Source organism: Cygnus olor, chromosome 4, assembly GCF_009769625.2.
Source record: "Cygnus olor isolate bCygOlo1 chromosome 4, bCygOlo1.pri.v2, whole genome shotgun sequence".
NCBI lineage: Eukaryota > Metazoa > Chordata > Aves > Anseriformes > Anatidae > Cygnus > Cygnus olor.
The window spans coordinates 26,792,388-26,811,211 of NC_049172.1; the positions used below are offsets into that span (position 1 = coordinate 26,792,388).

The 18,824-nt window shown below is 40.0% G+C and overlaps 1 protein-coding gene across 11 annotated transcripts in view; it reads right to left on the reverse strand.

Moving 5' to 3' along the window:
- Positions 1-18,824, reverse strand: part of PALLD (palladin, cytoskeletal associated protein) — a 150,189-nt gene that overhangs the window by 11,152 nt on the left and 120,213 nt on the right. For all 11 annotated transcript variants that reach the window (XM_040557078.1, XM_040557077.1, XM_040557076.1 and 8 more), the window contains 4 exons: positions 13,951-14,086; positions 11,544-11,645; positions 9,209-9,430; positions 3,274-3,423 (listed from right to left, as the gene is read on the reverse strand). In XM_040557078.1, coding sequence (XP_040413012.1) covers positions 3,274-3,423; positions 9,209-9,430; positions 11,544-11,645; positions 13,951-14,086 — 610 coding nt within the window. The remainder of the gene's footprint in view (positions 1-3,273; positions 3,424-9,208; positions 9,431-11,543; positions 11,646-13,950; positions 14,087-18,824) is intronic.

Consider the following 18,824-nt stretch of genomic DNA (forward strand, 5'->3'; position numbering starts at 1 on the left):
TCATTTGTCAAGATACCTTCAGATATTAAACTATTGTATCAGCTTGCAATCTAACACCAAACAGACTGAAATAACTGTGACTGTAATAAAGTTAAAATGTTCCACCATCTCCTTTTTATCCCAGAGGTTTTTTCATTAAAAACAAAACAAAACAAAGCCCTCAGCAGTAGTTCCATCAGCAATTAAGTCTTACAGTACATTGACTAAGTTACTGATGTGGGGGCACTTGGACGGGTTCTCTGTGTATGGCACATGGAAAACAATTTCACCAGGGACACAAGCAGCCTTCAAAAGGCAATTGCCTTATTGTTACTGCTGGACTGGTAGAAATGAAGTCTGTGTCCCACTTTTATTCCCATGACCCGTTTAGTTCACAGGAAAAACAACTGTGTTAAAATAAGCCATTGCACATGACCTACAGCAATTTCTTAGGCAAAAGCTTTTTTTTGTGTTACAAGACCATTAAAACCATCTGGAACAAGTAAATTTCTATTTTAGGCCCACTGCATATTCATCTTTTTCTGGCAGGTGATGAATTCTCACAATTTGGGATCATCTCTGTCTCTCAATACATGAAGGCTACACAAATGGAAACACAAAGGATAGGGAAGAACCAGCTGGGAGCCAAAGATTTGGAAAAGTTGTGGGATGAATGGGAAGGAAGTGATGAATGCGGGAAGTGATTCATGAGAAGATGGCCTAGAAAGTATGGGAAATCCAGACTTGTGGGTGCCTATTGCAAAGTGGAGAGAATGAGATAAAAGGAAAGAAGGCGAAAATAAGGACCCAGCTTGAGGCGATACTTAAAGCTAATGGCAAGAGATCAGTTAAGGGATGTAGCCCGTAAGAAAAGGCCTAAACCAGGCAAGATTTTATGTTTTTCTAGGTCTGGGGTCAGTTTGCTCTGGATTAAGTTATATGGCAAGTTTTACTGCAAACCCCAGTGGTGTCAGAAGTTTAATTCCAGATCACTGCACTTCACATCGTAGGCAATGGCGCAGCATTAACCACCACGGATGATTTCCGAGGTGTGTCAACAAGTCGTTTTACACACATAAATTCTTTAGTATTAGTCCGGATAATGAGACAGCATCAACTGGCAGAGCTTTAACGAACTGAATCCTTTGCTTTAATGAAATAAATCGATTTCTAACAGCCAAGAATGTGCCTTTTTGGTTTGTAGTTTGATGGTCCTAATAGCAATGACCAAAACCCAGCAACTGTCTAGCAAGTATCTGCCAGTCCATCAGAACCCTGATGGGAGCTCCCCGATATCCACATATTTTGCTTTTCTTAAGGAAAGGTTGCCAAATGTGCCTAACTTTGTGATAGCTTTGAGATGTGGACAACTTTCCATTAGGATTTAGGAAGCTATGCCAAAATTATTTCCACCCGGGATGACTTAAAAGAATTGGAATCCAGATCTTTTAGTGTGAAAGGCTAGTACATTAACTCATAGCCCATCTTTGCCTCCACTGTACTGTTAAATGCATAGTAAAAGCAAGCTAATAGCAGAAGAGTATCTTCGCTTGGGAATTGTACTGCGAAGGAAGAATATAATGGGCTTGGTGAAACCGACAGATGTTTTGTTTAGGGGAGCCAGAGAAGGATGCTTCTGTTTTTTCTCCAAAGAGGAAAAAAAAGCACAGAGACAGAATTTTATCATTTAACAAAACTGCTTTTTCAATCCCCAAACTAGAGATAGTACAAAAACACCTCATTTTAGTACATTAAAAAAACCATTAACAAACTAGTGTCATCAACAACAAGAGCTAATAATCTAGACTAATTCACTGTTGTGTCATCAAATGAGCTTTACTCAGAATAACAAATGTTCAAAAGCAAGCCCTAAACATGCTCACATGAGTTATTCAGGGACAGATGTCAGCGCCCAAATTCAAAGGCAGTTTATTCATCAAGTTATCTAAGATTTTGGATCCCACAGTAATACTACATAGGAAAATGCTGCACATGCACTAAAACAACTTTCATAGGAATATGAACAGGATTTGCATCCTAACTTGCATATCTGTGCATTTTTTTTTAAATCATTTTTAAACCTGCTGTTAACTTGCTCAATTTAAGTTGAGCAAGTTAACATGCTTTAAGTTAATTTAAGTACCAAGTGTCGTAACACAATGCTCTTCTTTCCATGTGTAAAAGTTCCCAACTCGAAGAATTCCCTCGGCCTTTTGCTATTTCTTTATTCTGTTATTTGTATATGTAGAAAGAACATAGGTTTAAACAACCTAGATTTAAGCACTGCAATTTGTAGAATCAGGGGGCTAGACTACAACTGCTCTTTCCACGTTGCCTGTGCACAGTCCCATACGTTCACACGCTGCAACACGAGCGGGATTGACAGTAAAAGAGCACGGCACAAATGGAAGTGTCATGTTAAGTAACCTAGCAACATTCATAACAGAGCACAACACTCCTGTTTAGATTAAACTCTGTCTCAGTGATAGAGTTTATTATTTTACAGTGTAATTCTACTTGCAGCCCTGGTCTTGGCAAGCTATTTGGTGCTACAGAAGAAAGTAATTCATTATATCCCTAAGTTATGTTACTGCCTCGGTTTCTCACGTGCAAATAATTTCCCTGGGTTTGCTGTGCTGTAGGAAAAAGTGGATTGAAAAAGTTACTTCACTAGGATGCTCTTGCATTGGATCTGTGAAGGAGAAATAACATTATGAAGCAGTAACGCCGTATTTCAGAACGTTGGTTAAGACTTTGGGATCAACACAGGAGACCGTCCCCCCTATATAATAGGGGCCTGAATTTTTTTTTGTCTGACAGAACCACAACCGCTGCCTCATGTAACCATGTGGAGGTGTGATACACTCCCACTCGCTTCAAAAAGTTGGCCTCAGTCAGTAAATGGTGTCAATAGAAGAAAAATGAAAGAGCTGATCAGCCCGCCTGGGTTACTTCTGCTTGATTTTTCCCCCTTGTATAACACATATGCTATCCATACTCAGTTAGGATACTGAGATGTTATCAGCTGAAACAAATGGCAGAACAGTGATTAAAAACAACATCCATCCCCTCTGAAACCTCAAGCCCTAGGAAAAAAAAAATGCTGTTGAGTTGCTCATCTCCGGAAGATAGAAAGGCCCCACCCTCCTGATGCAAGGTGAAAACAGAAATCTAACCTTATATACTTGATGGTGACTTCATCATTTAATTAAATTATGCATATGTAAGATGAGATAGTTTTCTGAAGATTCATGTTCAGAAGCATGTTTGCTCTGGAGCCAAACCTTCATTTACCTGTGGGTTAGCAGCCATAATAGTGTAATTTCCGTCATCATCCAGGGTGGAGGCTGTAGCATGCAGCGAGCAAGTTCCATCAGGTTCTCTTTGAATTCGGTAGTGATCACTTCTTTTAGAAATTTGCTTCCCATCTTTAAACCAATAAATCTGCGGGAGAAAACAGGGCATGGCTGAGAAGAGGTAGGTGCTCACTGTCATCATTTCTCAATTCACAAACATTCACTGCCGAAAACTTCTCTGGTAAGCAATGAAAGAAATCTGGTTTGATCAACTAGTAGAAGCACAGAACCATGCTCCGTGAACCACTTTCAATAAAAGCCAAGTTAGAGAAGAGCAATGGTTCGGGGAGAAATACTGGAGCACGAGCATTTATGTAACAAACATAGATGTGCAAAGGGCTGTGCAGATCCCAAAGGCAGAGCAGCAGCTGAACATTTCAAGAATTGCAAATAAATGTCATTACAGAGAAACGTTCCAGATCAGACGAGATTACTAACTCTGCATTTTTGTTTCCCTTAAACCTGAAGAAGCTGGAGAAAGAACTTAAAGCTATGGCTCTCTTGTCAGAAAATAAAAACCTAAACCACGGTGATTATCAAAATAATTTGTTCAATGATCTGTTAAGTAGAACTAATGACCTCACTGTTGAAACACCAGATCTGTGGCATATTCTTTACACTGGCTGGCCAGACCAAGAAGCCAGAAGGGGACTCAGGCGCTCGCTGGCAGTGAGCTGTTCCGTATGCACGGGGCCAGCTCAGCGTAACAGCATGACTGAAACCCACAGCGTCACCCAGCTGTGACAGATACCTACAGAAACAGACAGCTTCACATAGCAACAGGAAACACTTCAAAGTCAGCATTTAGACAGCCTTTAATAACTGCGTGCCAACAACAGTAGAGTTCCAAGTTGTACAGACCAGTTAAATTATCTATCAAACAGAGGCCTTTTCCATTACTTTTGATACACAATTTTACTCTCTGGCTGACCCGAGATCTACTTTTGATGAGCCAAAAAATGATGCATGTAGAATAATATCTTACAGTAATCCATAAGTTACACACACACACCACATATGTGTTTTAAATGCCTTAGACTTGAGGTGAAAAAAAAAAAGACTCAAATATTTTGACTTTATTTCTCCTTTTAAAAATAAGATAAAACCCCAATCTGAATTCTGCTGAAAACAAGAAAGAAATGTGAAAGCAGACACAGAAACGTGTGAAAACATTACAGCAGGCTGTAGTCAGCTCCCCAAACTAGTATTTGAGCAGAACATCATTTCCTTGTCATTTCTGAAGTGTGCATTACTCCTAAAGCTCAGCTAACCTCCTTCAGGCACAGAGCTTTACCCCCAGCCCTCACTTCTCTTTAAAACAGCGTTAGCTGAAAATGCATTCCCAAGTGGCCGACGTATAGAGCACGGCACGGAGGTGCAAGAGGGCAGGAGGCGGGTTGTGAAGCCGGCTCCTGCAGGAGGTGGTTTTGTGGTAAAGCCTCAGATCACCTGCAAGTGCATACACACCCCTGCTGCCCTGTAAACAGTTATTCTGGTGGTTTTAGGCTCCCAAATTATCTGAAATTCACCCCGGGTGCTGTGCTCCGCCTTTGCTGGCAGGCATGTCCCCAGGAGGCTGCTTGTGCAAGCGAGGAGGTGTCGCTGGGGTAATGCCGGGGCTGTGCCCCAGCCGAGCCCCCCTCTGGTGGCCAGCAAGCCCCTCATGGTGGCCCAGCCAAGCCCCTGGGTGCTGGCACCTGTCCCTCCAGCAGGGGGGCGCCTGCACGCTCCTGCTGGCCAGAAAGGCCTGCGGGGGGCCAGGAGAAGACGGAGGAGCTGTATGCGCTCCCCACGTCCAGTACTTTGAAGGTACCACTTGTAAAGGCGCATGGATGGACAGCAGCTACAGATAATGACACCAGCCTGGGTTACACAGAATCACAGAACGGCTCGGGCTGGGAGGGACCTGAAAGCCCACCCAGCTCCAACCCCTGCCATGGGGAGGGACACCTCCCACCAGACCAGGTTGCCCAGGGCCCCATCCAGCCTGGCCTTGAACACCTCCAGGGATGGGGCACCCACAGCTTCTCTGGGCAGAAGTTGTGTTTAAGCTGTGTTAAAGCAGAGCTTTGGGAAGATCTGCGTTCAACAGGAAGCGCTGGTGAGCTCTCCCAGCCCTGCCCCACGAGCTGTACTTCCAATCAAGTCATTTCTCTGATGTGACAGGCAAAGGAACATCCAAATACAACGTGTTTCTGACTCACCACTACTGCCAAAGGAGGGAGAAGAACAAGTCCCTCTCTGACAAGTAGAATCAAGTATTAGCACAACAGATGACAGGTCTGGCTTTTACCGTGCTACAAAGGTAACTGTATTTGTCCCGGTTGCATGGCTGTCAGACTGCTTGCAGGAGGAAAACCAAAACGTTTTCCTCATAGCAACTCCTGAAGTGGGAATTTAGGTCTTGTAGTGAGGAGAGGGTGCCTGTTTTCCAGTAAAAATAAAGCAAATCACAATTCCTAATAGAATTTAATTTGCTACCATTATACAGAGTATGTTCTTCATACTTGCCAACATTTCAAAGCTCTAAATTTAAATACTTTTAAATTGCACTAAAACACAATAGAGAATGTTTGGGAGAGAATGAATGGAAATTTCCCTTAAAAATTAACTACCATGTATGGTTTTTATATTAACAAGCATTATGTGTAACTAGAAATGATTTCATTTCCTCAATAGCTGGTTATACTTGTTTCCCATTTTGTCTGTCAGCAGGCTTGCAGAGACTCTGTGGTGCTAACAAAAGATTTAGTAATGTCTTCTCGTCTGCTGACAGAGCACTTACTGGAGATGCAAGAGATATTTGATCACTTCTATACACATGCTAATGGATGTTGGTAACAACATAGCTGCAAAAAATGAGTTTTAACTTGCATGCTTTACATGTGTCATAATGCTGCTTGGAAATCTACTGCATTAAGTAGCAATTATTCAGTAACAATGCACTTATCAGAAATATCAAGAGACATGCCAGGAATTATTACATGGAAATACACACAAATATTAACTGAACCAGCTATCCAAACATCATGCATATGTTGTCCAATACTCATTTCCACTAGGTTTAAGACAATTGACATTGATTGGTTTTACTTCCGTGTGGTAGATTCTTAATGTTGCCTTTATCTGACATGGAGTTAATAAGTAAAACGCTACCACTGTTGGAGACAATGGCCCTTGCAGTAAAGTATTTTCTTTCTAGGACACCTTTTAGTAAATGTACGATTAAGCTACGTAAGCACCGAGCACTGCATCTGGATTGCTTTTATTTGTACCAGATTTTCAGAAACCAATGTGTAATGACTTGAAATACAATGGGATACACAGTACGAAAGGGTTTTTGATCTTGGGCAGAACAGTCATTTTTAATCACTATGAATTATATTCAGCCATGTGAAGAGAGATCGGTACAAGCTTTGTGCAACATTCAGGTCTCAATTGACCTTTCATATGGCATTTTTGCTAATTCTAAAGAGAAATATCCTTTAAAAAGAAGTATTCCACAATCCCTCTTGTATTACCACAGGTTCTCATTTTAATGAGAAAATAGTTTTACATTATGCTGAAGGTTACAACAAAAGTACACTCAGATTTAAAAAGTCATATTTATGAAGACAGAATTTGCACATCAGTATTCAATTTACATGGCATGTTCAGGGGAAAAAATAATCAAACCAATAACCCTGCTTTAGAAAAATCCCTCGTAATCAATGCCAGATTTTAGAAACACTACAGTCCTTCCCAAAGCCATTCCTTGGCAGAGCTGACAGAATACTTAGAAGGGAGGAGCTTTAAGTTAGTAAATTATTTCCAGCTTTTCATTTGCCAAAGTAAAGAATTTATCTGGGGGCAAGACTTCCAGCTTCAACAAATGACAGCAACAGGACAGCCCTCAACCATCGAGCATTTCAAAACTGCTGTCTTGGCATGCTCAAGAAGGTGAGGGGATGATAGAGCCTGAGTATCCAGCTAACAGGTAGCTAGCTATCCAACGGGCCTGAAATTGGTTCTGTCCCAAGCAACTTGAGAAATCGCACCAAGCATCTGCAAGTGAATGGAATAAAGGGCCATAGTCCCAGGTGCAAGAGCAAATCACTTAATATGCATGCTTTGACACTGCACAAAAACAGAGTGTCGTATCTGAATCGGAGCATGTTCACAGCAGCTACTCCTTTATAGTGCGATCCTTTAAGGAAAGCATTAACAATGTGGTCTCCTGGCCGTGCAGCTGCTAATACCAAAACAAAGAGAGCAAGGGAAGGAAGAAGAGACATCCTCTTTCATCTGTCTTAAATCAGATTAAAGTGACTGTGAAACTACACCTTAATTGAAAACTGTGAAAAGAAGGGAATGGCCACAGTTGACTAAGGCTGACTCATAATAGGTCATTCAGCAACTTAGTCATAAGCTCCAGGCAAAAAGAGCACACTACACCTCTAACAGCAAGGAGGCGATTCACTTTCCACCCTTATTCAATGCAACAGGCTTTTCTGTACGGTCATCCCCAAAGTAATGCTGGACACCAAAGGCTTGGTATCAATCGGGCTTCTCAGCGTGTCTACACTAGCTCCAGCTTGAAGCAGGAGTGCTTTTTTTGATACGAGTATCCTGATCACCCGCACTTACATTGTAGTGGTTTGCATTGTGAAGTGGTCTTGGAGCACAGAATTGGACCCCTTTCAAATGAAACTGAGCCATAAAATGTGCTCCAAGAACACATCTAATGTGCTGCATCTGCTGCACTCTGTGGGAAGAGATTAGAGCCAGCCTGCAGTGAAACCTCCTGAAACGCACGCAGGGACAGAGAGCTCATTCTACAGATTTGCTCCTCCTGGTCTGCCCCTTTCTCTGCTACCTGACAAAATCCATTTCTCCTATTTACAGTTTGTGCAATAACATACACTTATAGCATTGGACATGTAAAATCCGTTCAAAATCCTCAATACCTGTACAACTTATACCAGAGATTTTCACATTCGCTCCTATCTAGGAGGTAAAAAGAGCCCCTAGCCACAAGGGGTCACTGTAAGAACTGCAAGGACCTCAAAGGGAACATGCTGGCTTTGACAAGGAGTAGGATGCTGCTGCTGTTTGCTTGCTACCTAATGAGTCGGTTGACTGCCAGGCAATTTTTGAAATGATTAAATACCACCTACCAAAGAAAGGCATTATTCCAGACTACTGACATCATGCAGCTGGTACTTGTGCATTTGCTAAAAGGAAATGCTTCCCAAGCCCAACACTCCCTCAGAAGCTCATCATTACAAAACTCACCATCATGTCTCATCTTGCTATTGGGATATATGGGAGCTTACGGTATTTCAGTCTGCCTTCCTCTAACCTTCAACAAAATTAAATCTTGTTAGAGCGTGTAGATATAAACTCTGCAGTGCTGAAGAATGCAGAGACACCACACTGGTTCCCGAACCAAAAGCAACGTATCTTTGCATTAGCACGTTGCTGTACTTGAGCTAATTAATCCATGTTAACCTGGTGTGCCTGCTTTTGGAACCACTGTGCCAGCTCACATGGGAATTTCTAGCATTGCGTTGCATTCTGTGGTGCAGATACACCCTGAAGGTAACTGAAAATGACAGAAGTATTACTTCTAGGTAAAATAATTGAGATGAAGTCTCAGGAGGGAGGGATTAAGAACTGAAGTCTCATAGTAGATTTTGCCTGCTATAAATTTAAATACATCCAGCGATAACGAATGTGATTTGTCATTTTATACCAGCTAGGGATCTTTCCTGTCAAGAGAGAATGTCTGTTATTCCTGTAAAACATGGTCCATGGGGTCTAGGGGCTCACTGTAAGGTACCAATACAGAGCTCTTCAGAGCGTATCTAGAACCGTTCACCTTCTTTTCTTACCTTTGGCTTTGGATTTCCTGCCACTTTGCATGTAAATGTGACTGGCATTCCCTCAAAGATTTTGTAATGCTTCAGCTTTATCTCAAAATACGGTGACATATTGTTATCAATAGGTTCATCTCCATGTTGCACCTCATCATCTGATTCCTCCACAGGAGATCTCTCCAGCCTGTATTCAATTTCACTGATCAATCTTTGCTCAAAGCTGGAGACTTTATATTCCTGTCAAACAAGAAAGGTACGTATTAGTGTGTAGCTTCAACACATTACTTAGCAAGTTATTTTTCTACTTTTTTCTTGTTGTTGTTATTCTACTGATCTCTGACAATCCATTAAGGTTTTACATATAAAAGGAAACTGTATCTTGTTGAAGAAAAACACTATAATCCATGCCTCCAATAACTTCCCTATGAAACAACGAAGACATCTGGTATGAGGCAACAATTGTATTTCATGTTATCTTAAGGTCTAATTTATAAGGGGAAGGAAAGTCATTGGTTGCTTTCTTTCCATTTTTTAAAAAAGCTTATAAAAGTATTCTGAAGCAGTTCATAAAGACGAAAGAAACACTCTAATATTTCCTTCAGGGTACAGGCAGATTTAGGGTGGGTTTTGTTTCCAGATGGCCATAAGACCATATGGTTCACATCTGCTATTTGCATAGAATTGTACCGGAGGCTGAACCAGAAGGCTAAAATGATTTTGTTTACAGTTGCCTGTAAAAATGAGAAAATGGCAGCACTGTCCATGATATTTGCCTCCCTTCACTCCTGTTACCACGGTCCCCTTTGGCCAAAAGTATCACTTCTTCCTTAGAAAGAAAATTTGTTACGAGAGTATTCAAGATTTAGAAAGAAGAGCGGAAAGTTTCATCTGGTGTAAAATACTACTTCTTGTTTAAATTTGCTATTAAGATACTGGGAAATGTTACTGTGACACACACGCGATCACTTGCCTTCTTGAACTGTTCCTTCTATCTACTTTGCTGTACAGAAGTCCTGCTTCGAATCTTACTGATAGCAAAGATAAAGCCAGAATTCAAAGAAATTCAAAAGCAGGAGAAAATCTTTACAAGGCAATGCTCTTCTCAGTCAGCAGATATTTAGGCACTCTTGCAGATGACCTCTAACTATTTTCTCTGCCCTTACTTTATTTAAGGTAGAAAACACATCTCATATGGAATTTCCTTTCACATACCCATCCTCTGTCATTGACTTCAGCCTGGAAATTACATGCAGCCTTTCTGCTGGCTGGTTACAGAACTAACCATCACCCTCAGTAAATGGAAGAAGAGAGAAATCTTTGTAAACTGCAGACTTACTTGTTTATTTATTTGTTCCCTGAAAGTTTCTCATAAAAGTAGATCACATACTTTGATGATATGATCTTATATGTGGTATACATAAAGAGCAGCTGATTTAGATGCAAGGCAATTAGTATAGGTTAGCATTACAGCAGAAAGATACTGGAGCACACCATTACTGAAGTTAAGGGGCCTGCACTCAGACCACCTTTAGACCAACTGAGTAACAGACCAACTTTAACACCATGAAGGGAATGCATCCCCAGTCTCCCCAGTTATTAATGTTGGTGACCTCTTGTTATTAACCAAAAGAACAGTAAAATGGAAAGGGCAAAGATGACGGGGGGGGGGGGGGGAGTAAAATACAGGAAAAAAAAAAAAAGAACAAGGAAGAAAACGGAGCAAATGTTAACCTTTTGAACATCCACAGGACTCACTACAGAAGCATCAACAGAGCGAGCTTCCTGTAAGGACAGAAAAAAAGATCAAGAGGCAGAAAGAAGACAGAGAAGCAACCATGACAGTTTCTCAGAGCGTTTATCTGGAGAAGGTACTTTATGCGGTAACATAAACAAATGAATGCTACACGTTTCCGAATAGCAACTCTGGCATCTGAACAATGGAGAACGTGTACCTGGTGTTCCAAGCAGACTTTCTGTTGTGTTTTTGGTGTGCATCCAAAAAGTGCAGATTACACACATAAAGACAAGATGCTTTCAAGATAGTAGATGTATTTTTGCCTTGAGAGACTTAAAGGGCAGGACTGAATAGGATAAACGGAAGAGTTTAAAGCAGACAGAAGACATTTGAGAACTCTCACAACCTTATTCAGTATGGAAAAACTGAGCAATAGGCATGTGGTTCTCCAGTTTACTTCACCGATATATAACATATGAGTTCTGTAATCAAAACCATCCTATCTTGTGTATATTTATTGTCTAATGTAGGGCTTTTTTAAAATAAAAGAATCAGCCCGTTAAAAAGAAATTTGAAAGAAATTTTTTCCTATGAACTTGCAGAGTTATGCAGCACCTGTATTGCAGGCTCCTCTTCTGGTTCCTGTATATTGAAGACAGTTGCAGCACTGTCTGCTCCCAGCAATCGACGAGCCATTTTTTCCTCGTACGTTAACCTCTGAACAAAAACAAAACAAAAAGGGAGGGGAGTAAGAATGAGGGAAAAGCAGGAAAAGGTTTTCATTACTCGTTAAGAACTACAAGCAGGGAGACAGTAAGCAACGCTTTACGTAGTATAAAAAAGAGCAGCAATATGTTTTTAACAGAAATTTTCTACCACAGTTTGTAATGCATTTTTTTTGCATTACAAGTGGCTTTTCTGGCTTAAGCAACCCTTGCCCTGACTGTGCCATTTGTTTCCATCCTCTTGCCAGGAACTTGGGCAGGAATGAGCAATAGGAACTGCTTAAATCAGCATGGCCATCAAAAAAGTGCATGTCAAATCATCCCAAATCTTACTCCTAGCTGTTCTGCTCAACTTTTACATTAGAACCACACGGCAGAAAACTCTCCCAAAATGCCAAGGGTGTACTACTCTACTACTTCATTATTCTGTCAAACATAAAATGATAGTTTTATAGAAAAAAAATACTTTTTTAGATTTTAAATTTTTACTTCTTCTTACTCTTTCTCAAATTAAGGAGACAGCTTATAAAAGACAGTGGCAATTTACACTCAGAAGATAAAGCAAGATAAAAGAAAACTAAGTGTACAATTCAAGTTTTCCAATATTTTTCCTTCTGTGTTCAATAGAACACTTCATGCACTTAAGATACATGCTTACCAAGCAACATTGCAAAAATATGTCAGTGAATGAAAGGCAAACTTAACTACATGGTTAAATGTCTCATTTAAAAAGAAAAAAAATGAAAGAAGAATGGAAACTGTAAAACATTACATCTCCTTAATGCTTTCATTTTTAAAAAGCTCATTGAAATTCATTTTTAAAAGATGTGACATAGTTGCTAAAGCATCAGGCTGAGAGTCATGAAAACTAGGTACTAATCTTGGCTAGGTTACGAGCATCTAAACAAGTCACAAACTTTTCTTTAATTTCTTCTGTGACACTCCAAGTGTCCACAGCCATGATTACACAAACAGAATCACCCAAGACAGGAATCTGCAAGGCAAAAGCCTCAAGGCAGACACAAAAACTGAGTATATTCGTTTAAGCTCCCGCATCATCTGATCACAGACTTCTGTTTTCTTGTCCTTGGGCCATGTGGGCTTCTTCAGGACATTCCATTCATTTGTCCAGGCCAAACATCTCTCTCACTTTCCAAAATAGGCCTGACAGTCATGGTCAGCCCACCTCCTTTGAAAAAACATGAACCTATACACTATGAGAGTGATTCTGCCTAACTACTAAGGAAACTACCAAACCCTCTGCAGTCAATGGAGAAAAGTAAGCACACCTGCACTAGTCACTCGCTGAATGCTTCCCCTACTTCACTCCATTGACTTTATTGAGACTTGGCATCTGGCAGCTGTAGAATGGACAGTTGGACTCAGTGGGGTATCTGGAACTTAAATACCATTGTCCATATCCCAGACACTGTAGCGAACTTCTGAGTACGGTCCTGAGAAACCTAAAGCATACTATCTTTCAGTGACACAAAGCTATCCCCAAGTCATTCCTGTGCTTTTGAAAACATTTCACTGACAAAATAGGGATGACAGTCTACATTTTTTATATTACCTTCTTCTTAAAAGAAATTCCTGTTTCAAAGATGCTTAAATCAAGGCCTTAACTCCTAGGAGAACTTTGCAGCTGTTCATTTCAATTGTTTGTTATGCTTGCCCATTTTACCTCGTTTCTTGTCTCCCCAGATTGTTAATGCTTGATAAAGCCTGTGAATTATTACCATAGGGTAGTTCATATCCTTTTGATCAAAAAAAAAAAAAAGTCCCACAACTGCACGATCTAATGATGCCTGATTCCTAATAGGTTCATTTCTCATGATGAACTACCTTGCGCCCCTGTGATGTCCACCTATCACCTATTCTTTCCCCTCTGTTGTCCATCAACTGGGCAAAAGGTAGAGTGGACCTGGGCTGATCAAGTGCTATGTGTACCCTGTCTGTCCAGCCATTCAGTAGTAATGAACAATTAAAGAAAATGGTCTTGGAGGCTGAAAATGCCCTTGAGGTACAGACTGTGATGGATTCTTAAGGGAATTCATCATCTTTGAGCCTCTATTGTTTCGTTAAGTCCAAGTAAAGTTGCCCAGCAGGAGAGGTAACTATAGGCCGAAATGTACAGTATCAGTCCTTAGAGAAATGCAGCTTTGGAAATGCAATTAAAAAGAATGAATACGTAAAATATAAAAATACTTTACACAGAATTATTTCATATGCAGATTATCTGAGAAACTACCCTTGATGCCCACACCCTTTCCCCATGGTATTTTATGTTTTTATACCGGTTGCCCGTTGTTCAAAAGGTCTTCCTTGAAGCGAAGTTTTCTTTCCAGATCCTGAATTACAGCATCTTTTGACCCTTGAATCTCTTCATCTGAAGCTATTCTAGCAGTTCTGCCTGTTTTCTTGGGAAATCCCCTGCAAAACAGTACAGGAAAATTCATTAACTTCCCTGAAATCATTGGTATTTAGGAATTACTGGATGAAATCCTGCCATTAGTGAAGAAAATGACATTGTTTCTTTGAGATTAGATGTCTGGCATCTTACTTACTATGCTGTTCCTTCTAACTCACATCACTGATTTAATGGTTAGTTTAAGGACAAAGTTGAAATTACGCTTTATTTTTAAGCATTAGATAAAATAGGGCTCAGGGTAGCGTAGCCGTGGCTGTAAACATCATCTGCTCAAAGAGGAAACTGACGAGTGATGGCAATAAAGCAACATGAGAGGAAACATGAAAGAGAAAGCATGACTAGATAAGTGGGGACAGAAGATAAAGTAGGTTCCTATTAAGTACCAGATGGGTGAAGACCAGAACGAAGTACAACAAGGCAGTTAATTATTAATTTCCTATATTATTTATTAACTAATTCCTTGGTTCAGCTTTTCTATACACAATGCATAACTTGATGTTTATTCTTCCTATCTCTGTGAACACACACCCGGAAGGCAACATGTTATTTCTGAAAGAATGGCCATTCACAGAGTCCAGGTTACACTGGCAAAAATTAAAATCATGCCTGCAAAGCACTTTTCAGCAGCAGGGTTGGCTGCCAGATGGTAACCACGTAGCAGTTTGCATTCACAGGGCAAAGCTATTCCTCATAATCTGTCTACAAGTCATGATTATACGTTCAGGATGTCTCACTCCCAGTTTCTGGCATGGCACAGGAAATATTTTTTTCCAGTCTGTACTAACACTAAACACTTTTCAGTAATGTTGTGATGGCTCTATTGCTGGAAATACCCCAAAGTTTCTTCTACTGGAGATGAGCTGTTAGTACACAAGTTCATATTGTGAAGAAATGAACATGGCTATCAGTTTTTAAAGCTTGTAGCACACCGGATTTCTCTGGTTAAGTTGCACAACATCATTTAAAACACCAGTACTTACTCACTATTAGTTTTTGTTTCATCTTCAGTGGTTAAATGGGGCTCAGCCCATTACAAGGGAATGACTTATGCAAAACATAGAATCCAATCAGCTAAATTGCCAAACTCACAGGTGGTAGAGATAGAAAAAAATAAACCATCATGCTAGGGGTAAACTTCTTTCCAATATGCAACCCGATAATAGAATTACCAGCACCAAAATGTTAAACTACAATCATACAGAGATAACAAATTTCCTTGCATATTGCTGGTGTTACGTTTCTGTAACATGGTCCACGGTCAGATAAAACTTATTCTTCAGAAACTGTTTTCAATGGTAATCTTTACCATTACTTAAAATGAAGCAATACATCAAAAGCTATCAAAAGCCAAAAAGGAATTAAGTGAATAGATGAAGAAGACAATAATTGGAAACATTTCTGTATAAATTCCTAAAACATTTCATACTCTGTTACTGAAAGTAAATTTAAAATTACTGGAAAATGGTGAAGTTCTTGTGAAAAGAGTTTCATTTTCTTATCAAATCACAGGAGAAGAGCAGACATGTGCCTAATGTTTCAGAATGCCAGAGAATAACATCCCTCACTCTAGAAATATTCAGCCATTAGCTTTGGATCTTTTCAGTCCCCAAGCAGAATTATTCCTTCAGCATTTGGCTGGGGATGTTCTCAGTCACAAGTAACAAACTCTCCCTCACTCTGCTTTGGGGAAAAAGTCAGAAAAAGTATCCCATCTACAGGGAGGCAGGAGGATGCTAAGAGGAAAGGGCAAGGTCTCCAAGGATGCCTCAATAACTCAAGAAATTGAGGGACAGTAAACAAAGGAAGATACCAAAGGAAAACGGACTGGAGAAGGTGAGACGTGGGGATCTGAAGGTAATGTCCCTCAGGAAGCCTGGACAACTGCTGGAAGGCTAGGGGAAAGGTGGCACCTGTAGACCCCCCTGTTTCTCCCCTCGCGGTCTCTCTCTTCACCTTCCAGCATCTTAAGCCACCCAGAGCAGCACTGCCACGGAACTGAATTTTGCCATTCTTTGGATAATTTGGATAAGGCCAAAAAAACAACAAAAAATATGTTAAGAAATACAGTTTTCATTTCACATTCTTATACATTTCATACTCAGGTGATAAAAGCAGTATGAGACGTAGCAGAAAAAAAAAAAACTGCTTGGCACTCAGTAGGCTGTAAAGGTAAAATTTACAATTTACTCAAGAAAGTCACACCACTGCAATAAAAGAAGGGGTTGGGCTAGGTGCACTGGAGTGGATTTCAAGCCACAGGTGAAAGCATTCTGAGGCGTTATCTCAGAAAACAAAAAGTCCCTAAGCAAGCACACCTACTTTTAAAAGGGGAAGGCATACCAAGAGAATCACAGGTCAGTAGGTTCAATGTCCATACCAAACACAAGAAAACAATACTACAGTCAGTTTCAAAACAAAGTAGGATAATAAGGCAATGCAAATTGTGTTTATCAAACCTCATTAATTTCTCTCTCTGTGGGGCTGGCAGGCACAGAGACAGGCAAAAAGAAGTAGCTTTGATACACTTCAGTTTATGTGTTCTGAATAAGCCTTCAGGAGAGTCAGTAGTTCCCTAGCGAATCAGGGAAACACAGCCTGGCTGAAATTTCTATCATATGGCTGCATAACTGTCTAAAAATACTATTCAGAGAGCATTCTTTTTTTTTTTTTTTAATCAGACCAGAAGAACAGAGATCAGAGAGGTCTGTCAAAGGGCTACACTTAGTATTTCAACCTTCACTATTAGAATAGTGGAAAAAGGCACATTTCTCAAATTGGCTGATGACATTCAACTTGAACTGCAACTCGCTTGCAGGTAACACAACTGTCATTTACAATAATCCTCATAATTAGTCTGGAGGTGATCTAACGATGATGAAACTCTGGAAAAATGTTCAAAGCCTGACAGCAATACAAATGTAAAATTAACGCTAGCGTATTAATCATCTCACAGAAGAATCTGAGATTAAAACCTGGACACCAATGCCATTATTTCAAAAGGAAGATCAGTACAATTCTGGGACACAATGGCATAAGACAATAAAGTTCATTGTTTCCTTTTATCCTTCTTGTTGGACACAGAGTCCAGTTTTACCACAGCACTTCAAGAAAAATAAAAACAGACTGAAGAATTTGAAAAACAAGAAAACCATAAGATGGTTTTAAAACCATCTGTAACAAACTCCCTGTAAAAATGTTGGGAAAATCCTGCTTATTTAGTAAGGAAATGAGGAGAATTAAGATAAGAGAGGTGAATCAAACATAAAACATCAGAAAATTGCTGGCATTCAATGATTCTCCATGGCCGCTGAGGACAAGTAGAGAACTTAATTTGAAGACAGACAGAGCTCGCTTTGACAAAAACAATGCACAACTCTCCTCTCTCCTTTCCTTCACCCTCCAACAATGGTAGTAAAACACTGGAACAAGTTATGTAGGGAAGCTAAGGAATTTTTCCTGAAGAACAAGGTAAGCAAATATTTCAGCGATGGCCTAGGGATCCCTGGTAGCATTTAACATGAGAGGCAGACTCCCTAACAACCTTCCAGATCTCTGTGGATGTGCCAGAACATCCTGAGCTTCGCACAGCGGGGCTGGAAGCACTATCCAAGACCCGGTCAAAGCAGCTTGTCTGAAAAACAGATTCTCATCTCTTTACTTACATTAACAAACAAGTATTTACGCAAGAAGCAGCCAGTTTAAAAACATAACTATAAAAATGAATATTAGCCAAAATGTCTTGAAATGCCTTTAGAAGCATGTCTTCCTTGGTTACTCTCATGCTTTCTTTTCATCTTTTCTCGGCAATGATATCAAACAGAAAGTTCTGTCAATTCATTCGTGTATTTGTATGTTCATTTTTTGCCCGATGCAATTTTCAGAGAATATTGGAAGTATTAATAGAGTTGGAAAAGGCATATTTAAATACATTGACACAACAGCAACCACAAATGTGCAAAGAAATGATCAGCTTTTGAGTACTGGGCTGAAATTCATGTCGATTTTAAGCACCTCTAAAATGGGCATCACTGAAGTCACCGAGTGCCTGAATACAGGCATAGATAAAAGCATGCAAGTCTGAATTCTTTTGGTCAGAAAGGGAGCAAGGAAGTTGCTAAAACTCAGGCAAACCTAATTCACACACAGAGATTTTTTGACAGCAAAGATTTTTGCAACCTTGGCTTGGCACTTCTTAGTTTTGAGTGTTTGCCCTAACATTTGTTTAGAAAGAAGGCCAAACCAGCAGTACTTTTCATGTTTTAATTACACAGAGTGCATACTGGATGCGATTCCCTCTCTTTTCCTATGTACCTTTTAAAGTGTAAACAAGGGCAACAGGCTGGCTGTTGTTATCCTTCCAAGAATAAATTCCTGTTTGCAGCCAACATGGCTCAGTTTCACAGAAATCTAAATCAATTCTCCAGTACTGGGGAAATGAACAGTAACTTGACTTCTCTTTTAAAACTAAAGTCTTCCAAAAATACAGCTAATTCCTGTAACCATTTAGCACATTTTTTCACTTACTGTAAGAACAAAGTTACTATAAGCACTATAACAGGCCACGAACTTTGAAGTAGCAGCTGCATATTAAAATTGTTTTAGTCTGATCTTGTCATATATACAGCTCTGTTAGGTAATGTGACATTAAATGCACCCAAATCAGGGGAATGCCTGAGGCAGAGTCCTGACTAAGGATGATTTGTACAAAGTGAAACAAAGGTAACAAAGTTCAATTATTTC